This window comes from Heloderma suspectum, chromosome 12, assembly GCF_057233095.1.
Source record: "Heloderma suspectum isolate Gila_16-S chromosome 12, 16-S_ref, whole genome shotgun sequence".
Classification (NCBI taxonomy): Eukaryota; Metazoa; Chordata; class Lepidosauria; order Squamata; family Helodermatidae; genus Heloderma; species Heloderma suspectum.
Window position 1 is genome coordinate 12,021,108 of NC_139469.1, and position 18,480 is coordinate 12,039,587.

The window sequence follows — 18,480 nt, forward strand, 5'->3', positions numbered from 1 at the left end:
TACCTGGGGCCTTCTGCATGCAAAGCAGGGGCACTTCCAATGAGCAATGGCCCTTCCCCAACCTTGTACGTGCAAAACATGTGCTTTACCACTGAGCTAAAGCATTTTCCATATTAAGTATGCTGGGCAGCTTGAACTGGATATTAATTTATGTGAGCTCATAACTCACCCTATCCAGCAGCTCAGAGCAGGTAAGTATAGACAACAGCCTAAAAATATCCCTGGCCTCTAAATGACACCCAAAAGATAATCCGAACATTATGACTTTTTTGTCAATGAAAAGGAACTTGCATAGGAAAACTACACATAGATTGTTACATGTGGCACTCAGATATTCTTTTTCACTGCATCTTTGGCCACACACAGGTGGCTAAATTACAATTGTTATCATCATACGTGATGATATACAGATCCAGCCTTCATACATTTTCCTACCCAGAAGCACTTTGTGAGAAGAAAAATTGAAACGCTCAGCATGGTCCTCAGACAAGGCTGGTAAGGTGACTAGATACAATAGAAAACAGGGCTCCTATACTTTCAATAACTGTTTGGAAGAAGTAATCTCAGCAGGTCAAGCTCTGTCACCCCTGCAGCTTGTGTCATGACAAGCTGAACCTGCCAAAACGTCCTCATCTACAAAACTATTAAATGTACAGAACCCCTGTTATTGGTATCTAGTAACAACCCCTTGTTACCTCTCTGTATGCCCTTGAAGGACCAACTTCATGCATGGATGATCTTTAAGGTAATGCTTTCAGAAGGTTCATCTTAGGGATCTAATGGGAAACAGTCTCTCATGCCACACGGACAAGATCATACCCTTGGCACTCAATTTTAATGAACAAAGAGACATCTTTATCACCTCATCTGCTGTTTGACAGAACAAGGCTTTCAGTTCTTGAGCTTGAACATTTGTAGTGTCAAGCAATTTGGAACATGCACAAGAAAGTGCATGAAAAGGAGACAAACATACCAATACCCCCTCCCCAAAAGCACTGAAAGATCCAGTAAGAAGTCTGGGCTGCAGAACCCAGATCAGAGTTAATGGCTCCACAGGAATAATTAAGGGAGTCTTTTGAAGTGGGTCAGAACTCAAAACTGGTTCATGGGCCAATCTAGAATGTGTTTTTTGTTTTCCTTTGCTAATTGCCTTTCTGACAGGAGGCATTACCACTAAATAATCCCATCAATTTTAAATAGCAGGAGAAAGAGAAGGTAAAGCTAAAATATGGGATGCTGGTGGTATGGAAAGATGCAAGAAAAAAGAAGGGGGAAAGATAAGCAGAGGTATTATTTATTGATATACATAGCACCATCTATGTGCATAACACCGTAAAAAAGTATAAGAGGAAATGTCCCAGTCCTGGATGGGCTTACAATCTGTAATTACTACACAGAGAAATGAAGGTAGGGGTGAAGAGGGGAAGAATATGAGATTATTTAACTTACACATAGCTATGGCTAGTTTTAGTGTTGTGTTAAAGTTATTTATACTCCACTTGATCCCCAGCCCCAAAGCAGTTTACAAGAAACATTGCAACTGTAAAACACAGATTAAAAATAAGTGAAATAAGACTCATATGGAACAAATCAGCATTAAAAAACAGAAGCAGTAACACAAAAACTGAAGTCAATCTTAACATGCCTGACAGAATACACTTGTCTAAAAACAGGAAAACCGGGAGTAGGCCATGGGGAGTGGTTTATATAGATTTTTTTTTTTTAAAGGAAAATCTCATATCAGAGTTTGAGGTGAATGAAAAAACTGGAAATTTAAGAGGCCTGTTTTGAGTTTTCCAGAACTCTTTATCAGGCTTGGATGTTAAGCAAAACCACATGTGCATGAAAAACACTGATTTGATGTTGTTAATAATAATATATAATAATATTCTGCCTTTCCTCCAAGGAGCTTGGGGTAGCATACTTGGTTCTCTCCTATTTTATCCTAACAACTCTGTGAGACTGGTTGGATCAAGACACAACAACCAGCCTGAGTTTCATGGCTGTGTGCAGACTTGAACTCAGGGCATCTTGCCCTGGACTCCTCAGAGGAAAGGCAGAGTACAACTGGAATAATAACAACCCTGCTTTTTCCTCTCCCACTTTTGAAAACATCCAGCCCAGTTAAGAATTCTGTAGAACTCAAAAGTTGACTGGCTTTGGGGGGATGTTTCTTGGGTGACGCTAAGAAAGGTAGTGCCTGACTGTGGATGTTGGATTTTTTTTTTTTGTCCCCCATGGACCAACACATCTTCCTTTGATTTTTCTTTTAATCCTGGCAGGAAGTGAAACACACACACAGGGTTGTACCCAATGTTAATTTAACTTAAGTCCTGTTCATTTCAAGGATCTATTCTAAGTACGGCTAACATGGGGATACAAGGTCACAATCAAGAAGCATGATATGATTTCTCTCCCCTGCCCCATTCCCCCTTCTCTACTCTGGTGTGTGTGGGAAGAGGAAATCCCCCCCCACGCACACACACTTTACCAGGAAACATGCAGCCTTCCCCAATTTGGTGCCCTCCAGATGTGCTGAACTGCCACACCCAGCATCCCCCAGTCAGCACAGTAGGTATTTATTATTTATTTAAGGAGCAATTCTATGCATGTTTAGACAGAAAAAAGTCCTACAACCCCCACCATTCCCAAGCCAGCTACGCTTTGGCTTGAGGGCAGAAGCCCCCACAAGGCAGCTTACAACAATAAAATAGGTTGATACCATCTCATAAAAACAACTATCTAAAAAACAACAACAAAAACACATGCACATAATCAGGAAACGTCCTGAGCAAACAAGTAGGTTTTCAGAGCCTTCCTAAACGGACCCTCGATGGCAATTTGTTCTAAGGGTGCGGAGCCACTGCAGAAAAGGCTCTTTCTCGTGTACTTACCCATCTAACTGCCCTCAAAGGTGGGCAAGCAAGAAGAGCCTCTGTTCCTGCTCTTAAAATGTGGGCAGGCTGGTATTGGTGAGGGGCACATGACTGGGGAAAGCTGAAGTAATGAGGTGGCATTCATCCCCCTGTCCAGATTTGCTCCCTTTCTGTTGTCCTTCCGGCTGGCAGGCAAAGTCCGCTTTACTCAAGAAGGCCTTTAGTCTGTAAGGATGCAAAAAAGTCCTGCACCTCCCAGCATTCCTCAGCCAGCAGTGCTGGCTGGGGAACACTGGGAGTTGTAGGACCTTTTTCTGTCTAAACATGCATAGGATTGCTCCCTAAGTAAGACAATTCACCTCAACTTAATTTTTGTGAATTGCCCAGAGAGCTTCGTCTATGGGGTGGTAGAAATACAATAAATGAAATGAAACTTCCAGTCAGCTGAGGCGAAGGACCTGGGAGTCCAGGCAGAGAAGGGACGTTCTTCCTCAGGAGGAGGTGGCGCAGCCATTCCATTCCATTTATTGTATTTCCATAGAGCCCCATAGCCGAAGCTCTTTAAAAATAAAAACACACACATTAAAATCCGTTGTATCAAGCATAAAACCATTCACGTACTGACATAGAACAAATAGCGCGCGCACACCAACAACATATATCCCAATTTAAAACAATCCGCTAGAGATTATCAAAGAGACTCCTTATATAAGACTCCTGAGAGCCAGTGTGGTGTAGTGCTTAAGAGTGCTGGACTGGGAGCCAGGCGATCTGGGTTCTAGTCCCCACTCAGCCCTGGAAGCCCACTGGGTGACTCTGGGCCAGTCACAGACTCTCAGCCCAACCCACCTCACAGGGTTGTTGTTGTGAGGATAAAATAGAGAGGAGGGTTACATACACCGCCTTGGGTTCCTTGGAGGAAAAAAGGCGGGATATAACTAAGGGCACAATCCTATGCATGTTTAGACAGAGAAAAAGGCCTACAAGCTGTAGGCCTTTTTCTCTGTCTAAACATGCATTGTCTAAACAATGCACAGATTGCGCCCTGAATCTCCAGAAGCCCCTGCCAAAGGAAGCGAGGTGGGTACCAGGAAGAGGGCCTTTTCTGCCTAGAGAGGCCCGCCTGACGCCTTCGCTGTACTCCTTTATTTTCCCGGCATTTTGGCATCCTAGCCTTTTAGCTTTGCTGCTTTAAATCTCTGCGTTTGGTGCTAGGTTGTACTTTTATACCGCAGTTCTAAGCTTTCATACTTCGTCTTGCTTTATGCCGCGCTCTGTGCTTTTAAGATGCATTAGGATGCATTTTAGGATGCATTTTGGCATCCTAGCCTTTTAGCTTTGCTGCTTTAAATCTCTGCGTTTGGTGCTAGGTTGTACTTTTATACCGCAGTTCTAAGCTTTCATACTTCGTCTTGCTTTATGCCGCGCTCTGTGCTTTTAAGATGCATTAGGATGCATTTTAGGATGCATTTTGGCATCCTAGCCTTTTAGCTTTGCTGCTTTAAATCTCTGCGTTTGGTGCTAGGTTGTACTTTTATACCGCAGTTCTAAGCTTTCATACTTCGTCTCGCTTTATGCCGCGCTCTGTGCTTTTAAGATGCATTAGGATGCATTTTAGGATGCATTTTGGCATCCTAGCCTTTTAGCTTTGCTGCTTTAAATCTCTGCGTTTGGTGCTAGGTTGTACTTTTATACCGCAGTTCTAAGCTTTCATACTTCGTCTCGCTTTATGCCGCGCTCTGCGCTTTTAAGATGCATTAGGATGCATTTTGGCATCCTAGCCTTTTAGCTTTGCTGCTTTAAATCCCTGCGTTTGGTGCTAGGTTGTACTTTTATACCGCAGTTCTGAGCTTTCATACTTCGTCTCGCTTTATGCCGCGCTCTGTGCTTTTAAGATGCATTTTAGGATGCATTTTGGCATCCTAGCCTTTTAGCTTTGCTGCTTTAAATCCCTGCGTTTGGTGCTAGGTTGTACTTTTATACCGCAGTTCTGAGCTTTCATACTTCGTCTCGCTTTATGCCGCGCTCTGCGCTTTTAAGATGCATTTTAGGATGCATTTTGGCATCCTAGCCTTTTAGCTTTGCTGCTTTAAATCCCTGCGTTTGGTGCTAGGTTGTACTTTTATACCGCAGTTCTGAGCTTTCATACTTCGTCTCGCTTTATGCCGCGCTCTGCGCTTTTAATGTTTATGAACCGCCCAGGCAGCTTCGGCCATTGGGCGGCGTAGGAACGAAAAGAACGAACGAACGAACGAATAAATAAATAGAAATTACACGCCGCCAAGCGCCTGAGGGACGAGGGCGGCTTGAACCTGGGGCAAGATGACAAGGCTGGAGCCAGTCTCCCCGCCGCCCCCAGCCTCCTCTCTCCCCCCCACAGCTTCCGAGCCCACCACCTCTATTCCCCAGGACTGAAAAAGGGCGGGAAGAGAGGAAAGGAGCACGGGGCGGGAGGGGCGGGCAGGGCGCGCGTGGCGGCCGCTCCGCCGCTAGTTACCTGACACGCGGGCGGGCGCGCGCCTCGGCGCCGCTTCGGGCTCGCCGCGGGCGCGCCTGAGGAGAAAGAGGAGGGGAGCGTCGCTTTCGCGCCCTTTACGGGCCGCCGCCGCCGCCGCCGCCTCCTCCGCTCGGCTGAGGGAGCCGGAGGAAGGGTGGGCCGCTCCCGCCTCCTCCCTTCCCTCTCGCCCCGTGTCTTCGGCCGCCTCAGCCGTTATCCGTCGGCATGGGTTCAGCAGCCACCGCTGGAATGGGGTGGGGAAGGGGTCGGCTTCCTAAGCCACGCCCCCTCCCCGCTCGTCACGCCCCCAGATGTTGTCGGGCGCCATCCTGCCGCAGCCGCCCCCCCCCCGAGCTGGTGCCTGCCAGATGTGCTGGACGACTGCTCTCATGACCCGCCCCCCCCCCCCAAGTCTGGCCGGGTTATGGGTGTTGTAGCGCAATATCTGGAGGGCAGCAGCCTTGGGAAGGCTGTGCTGGGGGTGCCTCAGGGGGGTGAGGTGGGAGTTGTAGCCCAACACATTCGCAAGGCCCCAATTTGGGGCTGGCTTCGGGGGGGGGATTATGGGAATGGTGGTCCGACACATCTGCAAGGCACCAACTTGGGGCTGGCTGAAGGGGGCATGGGAGTGGTAGTCCAACACATCCACAAGACACCAACTTGGGTGACCGGGGGGTTATGGGAGTTGAAGTCCTACATCTGCAAGGCACCAATTTGGGGCTGGCTTGGGTTTATGGGGATTGTAGTCCAACATATCTGCAAGGCACTAACTTGGGCTGGAATACTGTCATCTCCTCTAGCTTTGTTGTTAGTAATGCTTCCTAAGGCCCACTTGACTTCACTCTCTAGGATGTCCAGCTCAAGTTCAGTGACGGCACTATCATGGCTATCGGGGACATTCAGATATTTCCTGTGTAGTTCTTCTGTGTATTCTTTCCACCTCTTCTTAATCTCATCTGCTTCTGTGAGGTCCCTGCCTTCTTTGTGCTTTATCATGCCTGTCTTTGCACAAAACGTTCCCTTGACAACTCCGATTTTCTTGAAGGGATCTCTAGTCTTTCCCATTGTGTTGGGGAAGAACTGGAAGCAGTGACAGATTTTATTTTCTTGGGCTCCAAGACCACTGCAGACGGTGACTGTAGCCATGAAATTAAAAGACGCTTGCTCCTTGGGAGGAAAGCTATGGCAAACCTAGACAGCATAGTAAGAAGCAGAGACATCACCTTGCCGACAAAGGTCCGCATAATCAAAGCTATGGTTTTCCCAGTAGCAATGTATGGCTGTGAGAGCTGGACTATAAGGAAGGCTGAGTGCCGAAGAATTGATGCTTGTGAACTGTGGTGCTGGAGAAGACTCTTATGAGTCCCCTGGACTGCAAGGAGGTCCAATCAGTCAATCCTAAAGGAAATCAACCCTGAGTGCTCATTGGAAGGACAGATCCTGAAGCTGAAGCTCCAATATTTTGGCCACCTAATGCAAAGAGAAAACTCTCTAGAAAAGACCCTGATGCTGGGAAAGACTGAAGGCAAAAGGAGAAGGGGACGGCAGAGGATGAGATGGCTAGATAGCATCACCGATGCAATGAATATGAACTTGAGCACACTCCGGGAGAGAGCGGAGGACAGGAAGGCCTGGCGTGCTATGGTCCATGGGGTCACGAAGAGTTGGACACGACTAAACGACTGAACAACAACTTGGGGCTGGCTGAGGGGGGGTATGGAGGTTGTAGCCCAAAACCTCTGGAGGATACTAGCTTTGGGAAGGCTGTCCTGGTGGTGCCTCAGGGGTGAGGAGACCATGCCCATGCTCAAGGGTCTCCCCCTCGCCCCCTAAATCAAGGGTGGGAAGAAGGAAGATCTGGATCTGCTCGTAGATCTCTGGGTGATTGGCAGTAGATCAGCAAGGATTTCTGAATCTGGTTTGTTTAACAACAACAGGAATAAAACGACTCCCCCTGCCCCAGATTATATTGTTGAAATGAAGCAAACTGGGGGCGGATAAAGAATCAGGAGTGGATTTCTGGGTGGAAGCTTCCTTCGCTTTTGCTACTCAAATAAATTCCTGGGCTCAGATGGTTTTAATTCGAAGTGTATGTTTTCTGCACCAGGTTAGCAGATCTTGGGGTTCTAGTAAACAAAAAACCCCACACAAAGTAAATCACGCAAGCCTGAGGTCTGCTCACTCTGTCCTAAATCAGTTTCATATATTTATTTAGTGTAGGGTGCAATGCTATTCAAGTTTAGACAGGAAGAAGTCCTACAACTCCCAGCATCCTGAGCTGGCTGGGGAATGCTGGGAATTGTAGGACTTTTGTCTATCTTAACATGTATAGTATTGTACCTTTAATTGCTTAGATCTTACTGTATTACAACGTTTAGAGTGCAGTCCTATGCTTGTTTAGACAGACAGAAGTCCTACAACTCCCAGCATGCCTCAGCCAGCCATGCTGGATGGGGCATGCTGGGAGCTGTAGGATTTTTTTCTGTCTAAACATGCATAGGATTGCACCCTTATTGTATTAATTGTAATTTTAATGGTAAGCTGCCTCTGGGACGCTTGTTATGGCAGCAAAGAGCAGTATAAATGATTTTATAAATAAACTATAAAAAATTGATTATGAAATGTATACCTTGCCCTTTGGAAAGATTTTTCACCAGATTGGCGTACAAGTATCAATAAAATACTTTTTAAAATGTCATGAAAACTACATAAGAAATAAAACAGCACAAAAAGCAGCACAAAACCAATTTTAGAGGGATTGAAAAATATTAAAAGGCATGTGGGGGGAATGCTTTTGCCTGGCACTGAAAAGATGACAAAATAGGCACCAGAGTGGTTCTTCCTGGGAAAAGCATTGGACTCTTGAGGTGCCACTGCTGAGAAGGAAAATGGGGTGCCTATGTTTTATTCTATTTTATTTATTACATTTATATTGTCATTGGAGTACTGGACTAGAACTGGGGAGACCCAGGTTCAGATCCCCATTCAACCATGAAGTTCACCTTGCGGCACTCACCATCTCTCAGCCTAATCTACCTCACAGGATTGTTGTGCGGATAAAGAGAAGAGGAATAACCATATATGCTGTCACAGCTCAGCGGTAGAGCACATGCTTTGCATGCAGAAGGTCCCAAATTCAATTGCCCACAATAGGACTGGAAGAATTCCTGCCTGAAACTCTGGAGAGCTGCTGCCAGTCGACACTACTGGGCTAGATGGACCACAGTTTGAATCCGTACAAGGCAGCTTCCGATGAAGGAGGGTGGGAAAAAATGTAACAAAGAAAGAACATTTCTACCATGATAGCACTCAAGGTAACGTGTAACATTTTCAGAAACTCTCTCATCCCGGTTCAGATCTATTTAGCTCAAGCAATGTTGCTGCATCATTTGTCTTCACTGGCAGAACTTAAATCTGCCCCCACCCCTGCCCCATCAGTGTGGGTTAGGAGTGGCGAACATGTGACCCTCCAGATGTTGTCTGACTAAGAACATAACAAGAGCCCTGCTGGATCAGATCAATGGTCCATCTAGTCCAGCATTCTGTTCACACAGTGGCCAACCAGCTGTTGACCAGGAACCCAAAAGCAGGACACGAGTGCAATGGCATCCTCCCACTCATGTCCCCCAGCAACTGGTGTACATAGGCTCATTGCCTCTGGTTCTGGAGGTAGCACATAGCTATCAACACTAGTAGCCATTAATAGCTTTTTCCTCCAGGAAAACTACAACTCCCATAATCTCTAGCCACTGACCATGCTGGGTGGGGCTGATCGTAGTTAGTGTCCAACAACATCTAGAGGGCCCTGATGTAAGCTATTCTGATTGTATTTCTTACATTTATCCTGCCTCTTGCTATTTACTTTGATGCAGTTCTGGATATTCAGATTAAGGATGCAATCCTATGCAACTTTAGACAGAGAAAAGGCCTACAACTCCCAGCATTCCCCAGCCAGCCATGCTGACTGGGGAATGCTGGGATTTGTAGGCTTTTTCTCTGTCTAAAGATGCATAGGATTGTTCCCTAAACATCCTAAAACCATGTGGCTTTATCTTGGGGGGCATTTACATATACTCTTGCAATCATATATAGTAAGTATCTCCTTCTTTCCTCCAACATTCTTAGAACTTGGCTCGTAATGCCCAGTTTGAAATCCAGTGGTGTCACTGAAGAAGCTGAAACACCCACACACTACACAGACACATACTTTATCACAAAATGTAATATATATTAAGAAACCAAATAGCAAATGTTAAAAATTTCAAACACTGTTGGCTAAAATGAGAGTTCAATTAGCTGCAGCACAACCAATGAATAAAAGTAACTGTTCATTTTATAAAGGCACTGAGGTATAGAAAGCAAACATTTGTAGCAAGCCAAATTGTAATGAATATCAAGAAATACCACTTATTGTTCCCCTTCTGCAATTCATTAATCCCTTATTGAAACCTGTCTTGGAATGCAGACTGCCAAATAATGTTTCACAGATCAATACTGCTACTCATCCCATCATAATCCAATGCAGTATAATGATACATACTCAGAATATTAGGTATTTCTGATTATTTAAAAGGTAGTAACATGCATTTCAATTTGTTGTTGAATGGTCCACTGCCATGTACGCATATCGGAAACTGGCACATTGGACACATTCAGCCTTAATTTCAATGCAAAACAGTTGCCACTCCTCTTTGCAGTAAAGATGGTCTAGGCCTGGGAGCTAAATGCCTCATGCTTCAGAGATACAATAGCAGTACTTAAAAAAAACAAGGTTAAAAATAGATTTGAATTCTGCCGTTTGGTAAGCATTTGGGTTATTGACAGGTGTCCCTAGAACATCCTTTCCCAACCTGGTGCCCTCCAGATGTTTCAGACTTCAATTCCCAGTAGTTCCAGTCAGCTGGTTAGGAATGCACGGGATTGTAGTCCAAAAGACCTGGAGGTAAGGATGGACAAAAGTCCCTTACCTGGTCCCACAGCTGTTTTCGGTGGGGGGGGAGGCGCTCCATTTCTCCCCCTGAAATTCTGGCCGGGGAGGAGCGCCCCGTCTCCCCGGCTGCGAAATAAAAAAGTAAATTGTAAAAAAAAAAAAACGTGATAGGCTACGTAACGATTAACGTAGCGTATCATGGCTAGATTTTCAAAGTCAGCCATGATAGGCTACGTAAATCTTTACGTAGCCTATCACGGCTGACTTTGAAAGAAGAAAAAAAAAGCACGTACGCAAATGGCGGTGCCCATGGGCGCCGCCATTTGTGTACGTGCTTTTTTTTTTCCCCTCCAAAGTCAGCCATGATAGGCTACGTAAAGATTTACGTAGCCTATCACGGCTGACTTTGAAAATCTAGCCATGATACGCTACGTTAATCGTTACGTAGCCTATCACTTTTTTTTTTTTTTTACTTTACTGGGAAACGGCGGCGGTGGCAGCCGGTCGGAAGACCGGCCGCCGCCCTCGCCGCCGAAACGCTGCCGGGACCTGCCGCCGAGAGGGACATTCACACGAGGTAAGTCCCATCCCGGGGGGGGGGTGGTGAATGCGTTGGCATTCGGCCTCCCGGAGATTCGTGGAGAAATTCTCCGACATCCCTACCTGGAGGGCATCAGGCTGGAGAAGGCTGCCCTTTAACAAAAGATCTTCAATTCTTTGAGATATGGATCTTACCAACAGCATAGTAACTTGTAAGATTGACTCATTTAAATGTCATTCTGGCATCTTAAGTGTCACAGCAGAAGTGTTAAAGACTCAATAAATACTGTAGGGCAAATTAACAGGGAACAATCTTATTCATAACCATGCCTTTCAAATATTTTCTGTAAAAAGTTGAGATCTTTTGCCTATCAGTTTTATAAAATATATATATATAGAAATCTCAGCCTGTACCAGCTTAAACTTCTCCATTTATTGAAGTGTCAACTTTGTATGGTACATATGGGATGGCTCCATCCTAATATAAGACAGGGCTCATGCAGCACCACTAAGACCTTTATGATTCAGAATATCTCCAGCCTGTTGATTCAATGTGCTGCAGCAACTGATCACAGTAGGTTGGAGTGCGATGTTTGTGCACAACTGCTTCAATTTCTTTTGCCAAGATGTCTGGATAGAGAATACCTCCTTCTTTTAAAGTATCTGCAAAACATAAATTTCTACAGTTACAAAAACTACTTTCTTGGTGCAGAAAGCATGTAGTTATTCTGAGACAATTCCAGATCACCAATGGTCTAAAAGAATTTCAAGGAAGTGGTCCATTAGATTTCTTAGTATGTTTGAACAGGTTTCTGAAGCAGATGGAATGATCTGAGACAACATATGATTATAAGCACATGTTGACAATTGACTGTAATGATGAAACTCTAAAACAAGTTCCTGTCGTCCTGGTAGATTTGTATGGGAAGCAAAACATTTATATTGTGAAATGGGAGAAGGCCTGGCCTCAAAACTGACCTTTAGAAAGGAAGGGTAAAATATTTTTTTGTCACAAACCTCCCTTCTCTTGTTGAAAAAAAATTATGAGGCTGATCATATAAAACAGAACTATAAAAACTAGAATCATGTCTTTAATGCACAACATAATTTATTTACATTGTTGCCCACAAGCAATGATTTGTATTAGTTTCAGTGTCCACCAGCATTGCGCCAGAGACAAAGTAAATAATATTATGGCTATGGTCCAGAGACACATTCCTGCACACTTGAAGGTTTCTTAAAGAAAACCATCCTAGGTTGCATGGTAATGTTTTTTTGAAAACGGGGGAGTTTCAAAAGCTGTTTGTGATTTGGCAGTTGGAAGGTGTATATGTATCTGCTGTTTTAATAATAACTACTACAACAACAACAAAATATCCAACTGGATCACCTAAAGTGCCTGTTTGGATTCCAGCCTATATTTTAATGCAGCCAACTCAATCCAGATCCCCATGTACTAGCCCCATGCAAGTTTGAAACTTTTGTTCATGCATTTTATTCATGCTGTTGCCTCCACTGAAAGTCACGGGGAAAGTCTTGCATACGGCTGTGGCAAAGTGAAATTTTATATGCACTGTTGCCCCTGCAATGAGGTATCCCAGTGCAATTCAACCCTACGGTTGTGTGCATGGGGCTCAGATACTGTGTAAAGCCAAGCCTATTTTCAGTGTCAAAGGAGTTAAAATGAAATTTTGCACTGCTATTTTAAGATACATGACTCTTCAGTAGCATGGGTACATTGGGTTGGATCTAGATTAAGTTAGTGTAATTTGGGTTCTGTTGAAATCAATGGAACTGAAGTTAGACATAACTAACTTTTCACACTCATTTCAATGGGGCCCATGGGTAACTAACTATAGCCTCAAGTCAACCAATTATGTTTTACAAGCCAGGAGTTTTCAGCTTTCATAGAGAACCTTCCTAAATAAATATATTTTTTTTTAAAAGCACCTGGCAAAGCCGCTCCCAAGACAGACAGTCAAATCAAGAAGGTACATTAGATGATTCATTCCAGATTTACAAAAAGAGTGTGTTCTCATAACTTCTAGAGTTTTTACCACACACCACTACAATCAAACTAAGTCATACCTGTGTGAACTTATTCAGAAATTACTTTGAAGGGGAGTTGATGTTTGCAGGACTCAAGTAGGATATCTGTGCCTTCTGCAAGACACCCCCCCCCCCATTATTTTCCTCTCTGTCTTTTTCCTGTCTTGCCTCTCTTCCAGGTTTTTACTTAGCTTTTGATATCTTACTTGCACCCCTGTCAAGGGACTGTACCTCCTCAAGGCTGACCAGTTCTCATACAGAGTATCATGACTGCCCACAAGTATTTCAGATACTTCATATTATACCCAGGAAGGCCAAACAACCCCCCGCACTGTTTTCTGACCCTCATTTGGCATATTGTGGTCTCATGGCTGCTGCTCCAGAGAACAGGTATGCTTAATTCAACTTTCCTTAACCCCCCCCCCCCCCAACTCATTCAAAGCCTTACCTAAGACAGCAGACTGGATATTTTGGTCAGGGTCATCCAGGTGAACCAACAGTTCCTGATAGAGAACTTCAATATTGGCTTTCAATAGGACTTTCTTGTCATCATCATTTATACATCTGAACCAGCTGATCAAGGCCTTAGCAGCTGCTAGACGGACATCATGTGATGCATCATCCAAGCGCTTTAAAAGTTCTGAAAAAGAAGCAACAGCATAAACAGTTAGCCACCACGTTTATGAACAGATGCAAACTATGTTGTGAAGAAGTTCACAAGTTAATATTTATACCCTGCTGACTAGCTTTTAAGCAGATGACTCACAAAAATCAATTAAAAACATTCATTTCATTTTCATTTCATTCATTTATTACATTTCTATATGGTTCAATAGCCAAAGCTCTCTGGACAGTTCACAAAAATTAAAACCCTGAAATATGTGAGAAAACATAATATAAAACCTGTAACATACAAAAAATTAAAATAGTTCTTTTAAATTAAAATAACAAAATAATAGCACCATAAAGCAATATGAAACATTCTTTTTCAGCCAAACAGTTGAAGAGAATAGAGTAAAACAATAATAAGTAATTGCATTAATCTGCCTTTGTTTTATTCTTTCATTTTCTTCAACTATCTAGCTGGAAAAGAAGGTGAAGAGCCGCTATGTGCTCCTGTTCATAAAGATCTGTCCTCCCCATGCAAATCACAAGTGGTGCTTATGGATGGCAAGTTATGCCCCTATTTCTTTTCCTGGCCCAACCACATTTGATGGAAGAACTGCTTTAAGAGTGACTTCACATATTGTAATGGCCCTAGGAATGTAACCAAGTCACCTGTAGTTTTAGAGGGGCCTAGAGATCTATAATGCTGGGCTTAGGTTCATTGTAAGTGCAATTCCCTTGCTAGTGGGCCTCTGAGCATGTGAAATGACTCAAAGGTCGATAGCGTGGCCTCAGCACATTCCATGCTAACGAAGGCTAGTGTCTTTTCAGGGCCTAGGATGTGCCTGAGAAGTGAGGCTATGTTTATGCCGAGCTACAGGTGGCTGTGCTGGGAAAGTTCTGATTGTTTCCCCTCTAAACAAGCACTGTTAGCCTATGCTGGGAAAGTTGCAAATGAACGCTAATTAATGCTTGCTTCTGTCATGCTGCCTCACTGCTGACATGTATGGTATAAAACCCATTTTACCCCATGGCTCTGGATTCAGAGAAACTGTCTGATCCAACCATTGGGTAAGCCTGTGTGCTGTAAGTACTCAATAAAGGCTCCTTGTAAGCAAACCTGGATCTGACTTATCACTATCTTGGCACCTCTAAATTAAGAGGCCTACTGCAGGGGCAATACAAATATGCAGACTAATTGCTTTATTTCCTCATGTGTTTGGTGATATGTGTGGGAGAAACCCTTGCCGGTCAAGCTATACACCAATATGCCTGTGGTGGCCAGCAGCCATTTCTGCAGACATAGCAGCGCCTTTCCCAAATTTCATCGAACTTTCATCGAGCAGTCAAGTGGTCCAGGACATGGCCTGAAGGCACATGATGCAGCACCCTTGCTGGAGCTAAGCAGATCTGGGTCTGGTCAGTGCCTGGATGGGATACTATTTGGAAACCCTACCTGCTTCTCCTTGGGCTCCCCAAGAGAAAGGTAGGACATTAATGCAATAAACATAATAAGAGCTCTTGTGTCAGCTGTCACTTCGATCATCTACACTCAACACTGCGCCCCTTCTGAAATTATTTTAAGTCCTGTAATTTATTTCTTTTTTAAAAGAATCATACTGTATAACATGGCTGGCTAAACTGTGCAGGAATAGAGAGGTCCACAGGCCTGTCTACAATAATGAGTCAGGCCTGCCCTCCACTCAGCCTCCCCTGGACCTCATTGCCGCTTGCTCCACAGTATAGCAGACTAGAACGAAAAACTACATCAAAGTACAGGAGGACGCATCTGTACTGTTGTCTGCATGGAAGTGTCACATTCTCATACCATCAGGACTGGTCCAAGGCATTTCGCTGCCTAAGACAGAAAACAAGATGGTGCCCCCTCCTGTCCCATGCCCCAAAGCTGACTGGACTGGCAGATGAATCTGTTTTCAACACTGATGATGGGACTGCATCCTCCACCGCAGCTGAAGAAAGCTGGCTAACTCAGGGAGCACAGAGCAGGCCACATGGTCTACAGTTCTCTCTTCTAACACCTTGCTGCCTCCTCCCAGCATCTACTGCCTGAAGCAACTGCTTCACTTTGCTTAATGGTAGGGCCGGTCCTGTGTACAATGGAAAGTCAAAAAGATTGGCCGCCATCACTGCACATCACACCTGGATAAATTTTGCTGAGTTCAAACTGTTTTCCACATCCATCTAATAAAACACAGATTATTCGACAAGACATTAAGCGTGTCATTTTGGAATCTTCCTCCAGTGTGGCAATTATCTGAGGCATCAGCACTTCTCCGACGTTCAGCATCTGAAAGCAAGAAAAAGAATCGCCAGGTTAAGAAAAAGGTTCTGCAGTAAGCTCTCAGCCACTTGCAATCAGCTCATTTTCTGCCATCAAACCTATTATAACCACTCAAGTCAGCACGACACAGCCAAATGCAAGGGCTGTTGCAGATGTTAACAAGGCAAATCTCTTAAGGGAAGTGCTCTCCACAGGTAGTTCTCTCAGCAAATTCCTCCTTCCTGCTCTAACCATGCAATTCAATGAGCAGTTCAGTATGCGTGTGTGTGTTTGCTCTAGGGGGGGAAGGGACTGCAAGGAGGGAGCATGCTTTTTCCTTATTGCTTTATGTTTGGGTTTATTGTATACAGGAAATAAAAATGGCCTGCTGAAATTACAAGCTAAGGTCCAAAGAACTGCAGGGGGGAAATCTGGTTTTATGTTTCTCATACAGCAGCAACTATACATGCCCCCCCCCCCCAAATGTTATGCTGTGCGTCAAACTGCTTTTGAAACTGAGAGGACATTCAAAAGCAGTTTGTGATATGGGTTTGGTGCCAAAGGAGGAAATAATTTAAAACACCCCACGGGACATGAGCAAGCCCTTTGGTGTGCTTAAAGTAGCTCTTTAGATACCAGCTATGTGCCTCATTATCCCTCACAGCCTTTTCATTTTCTCTAGAGCTGCTGTTTCAGCTCCATGGGGGTACAGTATAGTTCTGTAAAGCCAGAATGCAAACATTTCAGGGGATGCTGCACATAGTTTAAAAACTAAGGAAGCAATTCAACAACCCCCTGACATGGCCATCATCCCTTAGCAGGCTGTTGGAAAGACTGTTAAATTCTTTAATGTTAGCATTTCTTTAGTATTCCAGAAGATGGTGCTCATGTTCAAATTTATGCTCTAAACCAGTATTCAACCTGCTGAGACCTGAGACCCACCTCAACCCCATCCTGCAGCCATTTTTTAAAACCATATATACCTGTCTTCCGCCTCATTTTTCTCCTGCTCAATCTCTCCTAAGACATCCTCTATATAACACAGTCTGCTTTCGGCTAAGATTCATTCTCATTTCTGAATATGTGACAAACATTTCCGTTTGAATGAAAACATAAGGCTGTAGCGTATGCCTGTCCTGTATTCACCTTATGGAGATCTTTTGTGGTCTAATCTTCCAAATTGTTTCATCTGTCAGTTAAGACAATTTTATTGTCTTAGCTACAAGTAGCCACAATATCCAAATATAGATAATAAAGTCAAAGTACATTTATAACAGATCACCCAAATGTCATGAAAGAAAAATGTAGGGAGTTAATGAAAGAAAAATGTAGGGAGTTAATGTTCATCCACACACTTTACATTAGAGAGAGGGGAAGAAAGTACTTAGTGTTACTCCTCTGCCAAGTTGTATCAAATCTTTGAAGGGCCTTGGCCTACTATTTTATCTGCCCATTTTCCTGTTGCCTAGCAACGTTTCATTCCCCAGATCCACCACGCAACACCTCTGTTATTATTTGAGGTTCCCAGCTAATAACCCCCCTTACACTTCGCTTGATACAGGGGTCTCCCCAGTGGCCTTCCCATGTTCCCCGACTATGCTTAAGTTTCATTCGGCTACATGGGCAGTGGGACACGCATCAGCTTGGAGAAACCATTTAGCACAAAGATCAAATCCGAGCCAAGCTGGGCACATGGGATAAATTACCTTGCTTACAATCCACTGCAAAGGTTCCAAACTATTCTGTGCACTGTTGCTTTTCCCCTCCATTCTCAGAGGTTCAGTTCATCAAGCAATCCTTTGTCCCCCTAGCTATGATCTATTTGTATCCATCCTCTGCTATCTGTTGTTGGAATTTGCTGAGCTTATCTTTCTCTCTCCCCTTCTCTCCCCTAAGGCGGCTGGTTCACACAGTTGTTTCTCCCTCCTTGCAATAAGGCCTTACCCTTGATCAGGCACACAGGCACAAAAAATGGAAACACAAACCAGGCAGTGCACAGATATGGCTAAGATTCTGATGACCAAGGCAGCTGGAAGAAGTGCTGCTGCTGCTGCTGCTGCTGCAGAAAGTGCTACAAAATCTACTAGTTTAGATCTAGTTCACACAGTACTTTCTCCATAGAGTCACAGGTACCGTGGCTTCAATTTGTGGCTAGGATGGGAGTTTTGGTTAGTGTTAACTAGGGATGTTGGGGAAATCCGAAACAGATTCAAATGACTTTGATTTCTATAAATCTGACACGTGGATTCTGCAGTGGGCCAGTGTCTTCTGGGTCATGCAAATTCCACAAACTTACAGACCATTTTTTAATTTCCGGAATTGTATGCAAATTTAATTGTAGAAAAGTGATTGGAAAATACGGTAATATATAAGCCATTACCTCCCCGCCACCTCCCCGGAACTTGCTAAATAATTTCAATACAATTTAACATAAGGGACAAATGTATGCCAGCCAGCCCAATGCCTTTGCACAAATTTCCCAAGAGGCCTGAAGGCGGGAGCAGGTTCGCTTCTTACTGAGCAACTGGATCGAATAGGGCCTGTGTTGGACTTCTAGCCATAAGTAAAGGGACTAGCACCTTACAGATAAAGAAAAAACAAACCTCAGAATTGCAGGAAGGGGCTAGCTCTCCCTCACAGCCCCGTTTGCAAGTGAATAGTACTGGGATTGCTGCCTTGATCTACTTCTATATTATTTCCT

General features: G+C 44.2%; 2 protein-coding genes across 10 annotated transcripts in view; both read right to left on the minus strand.

Moving 5' to 3' along the window:
• The window catches only part of SUN1 (Sad1 and UNC84 domain containing 1), a 69,995-nt gene extending 64,371 nt beyond the window's left edge, over positions 1-5,624 (minus strand). For all 7 annotated transcript variants that reach the window (XM_084818374.1, XM_084818369.1, XM_084818372.1 and 4 more), the window contains exon 1: positions 5,374-5,624. The gene's annotated coding sequence lies outside the window, so the exon portion shown is untranslated. The remainder of the gene's footprint in view (positions 1-5,373) is intronic.
• A 4,866-nt stretch (positions 5,625-10,490) lies between these two features.
• The window catches only part of DNAAF5 (dynein axonemal assembly factor 5), a 43,765-nt gene continuing 35,775 nt past the window's right edge, over positions 10,491-18,480 (minus strand). For all 3 annotated transcript variants that reach the window (XM_084818405.1, XM_084818403.1, XM_084818404.1), the window contains exons 11-13: positions 15,659-15,806; positions 13,341-13,532; positions 10,491-11,506 (exon numbers count right to left, since the gene is read on the minus strand). In XM_084818405.1, coding sequence (XP_084674531.1) covers positions 11,361-11,506; positions 13,341-13,532; positions 15,659-15,806 — 486 coding nt within the window. In that variant the 3' untranslated portion in view covers positions 10,491-11,360. The remainder of the gene's footprint in view (positions 11,507-13,340; positions 13,533-15,658; positions 15,807-18,480) is intronic.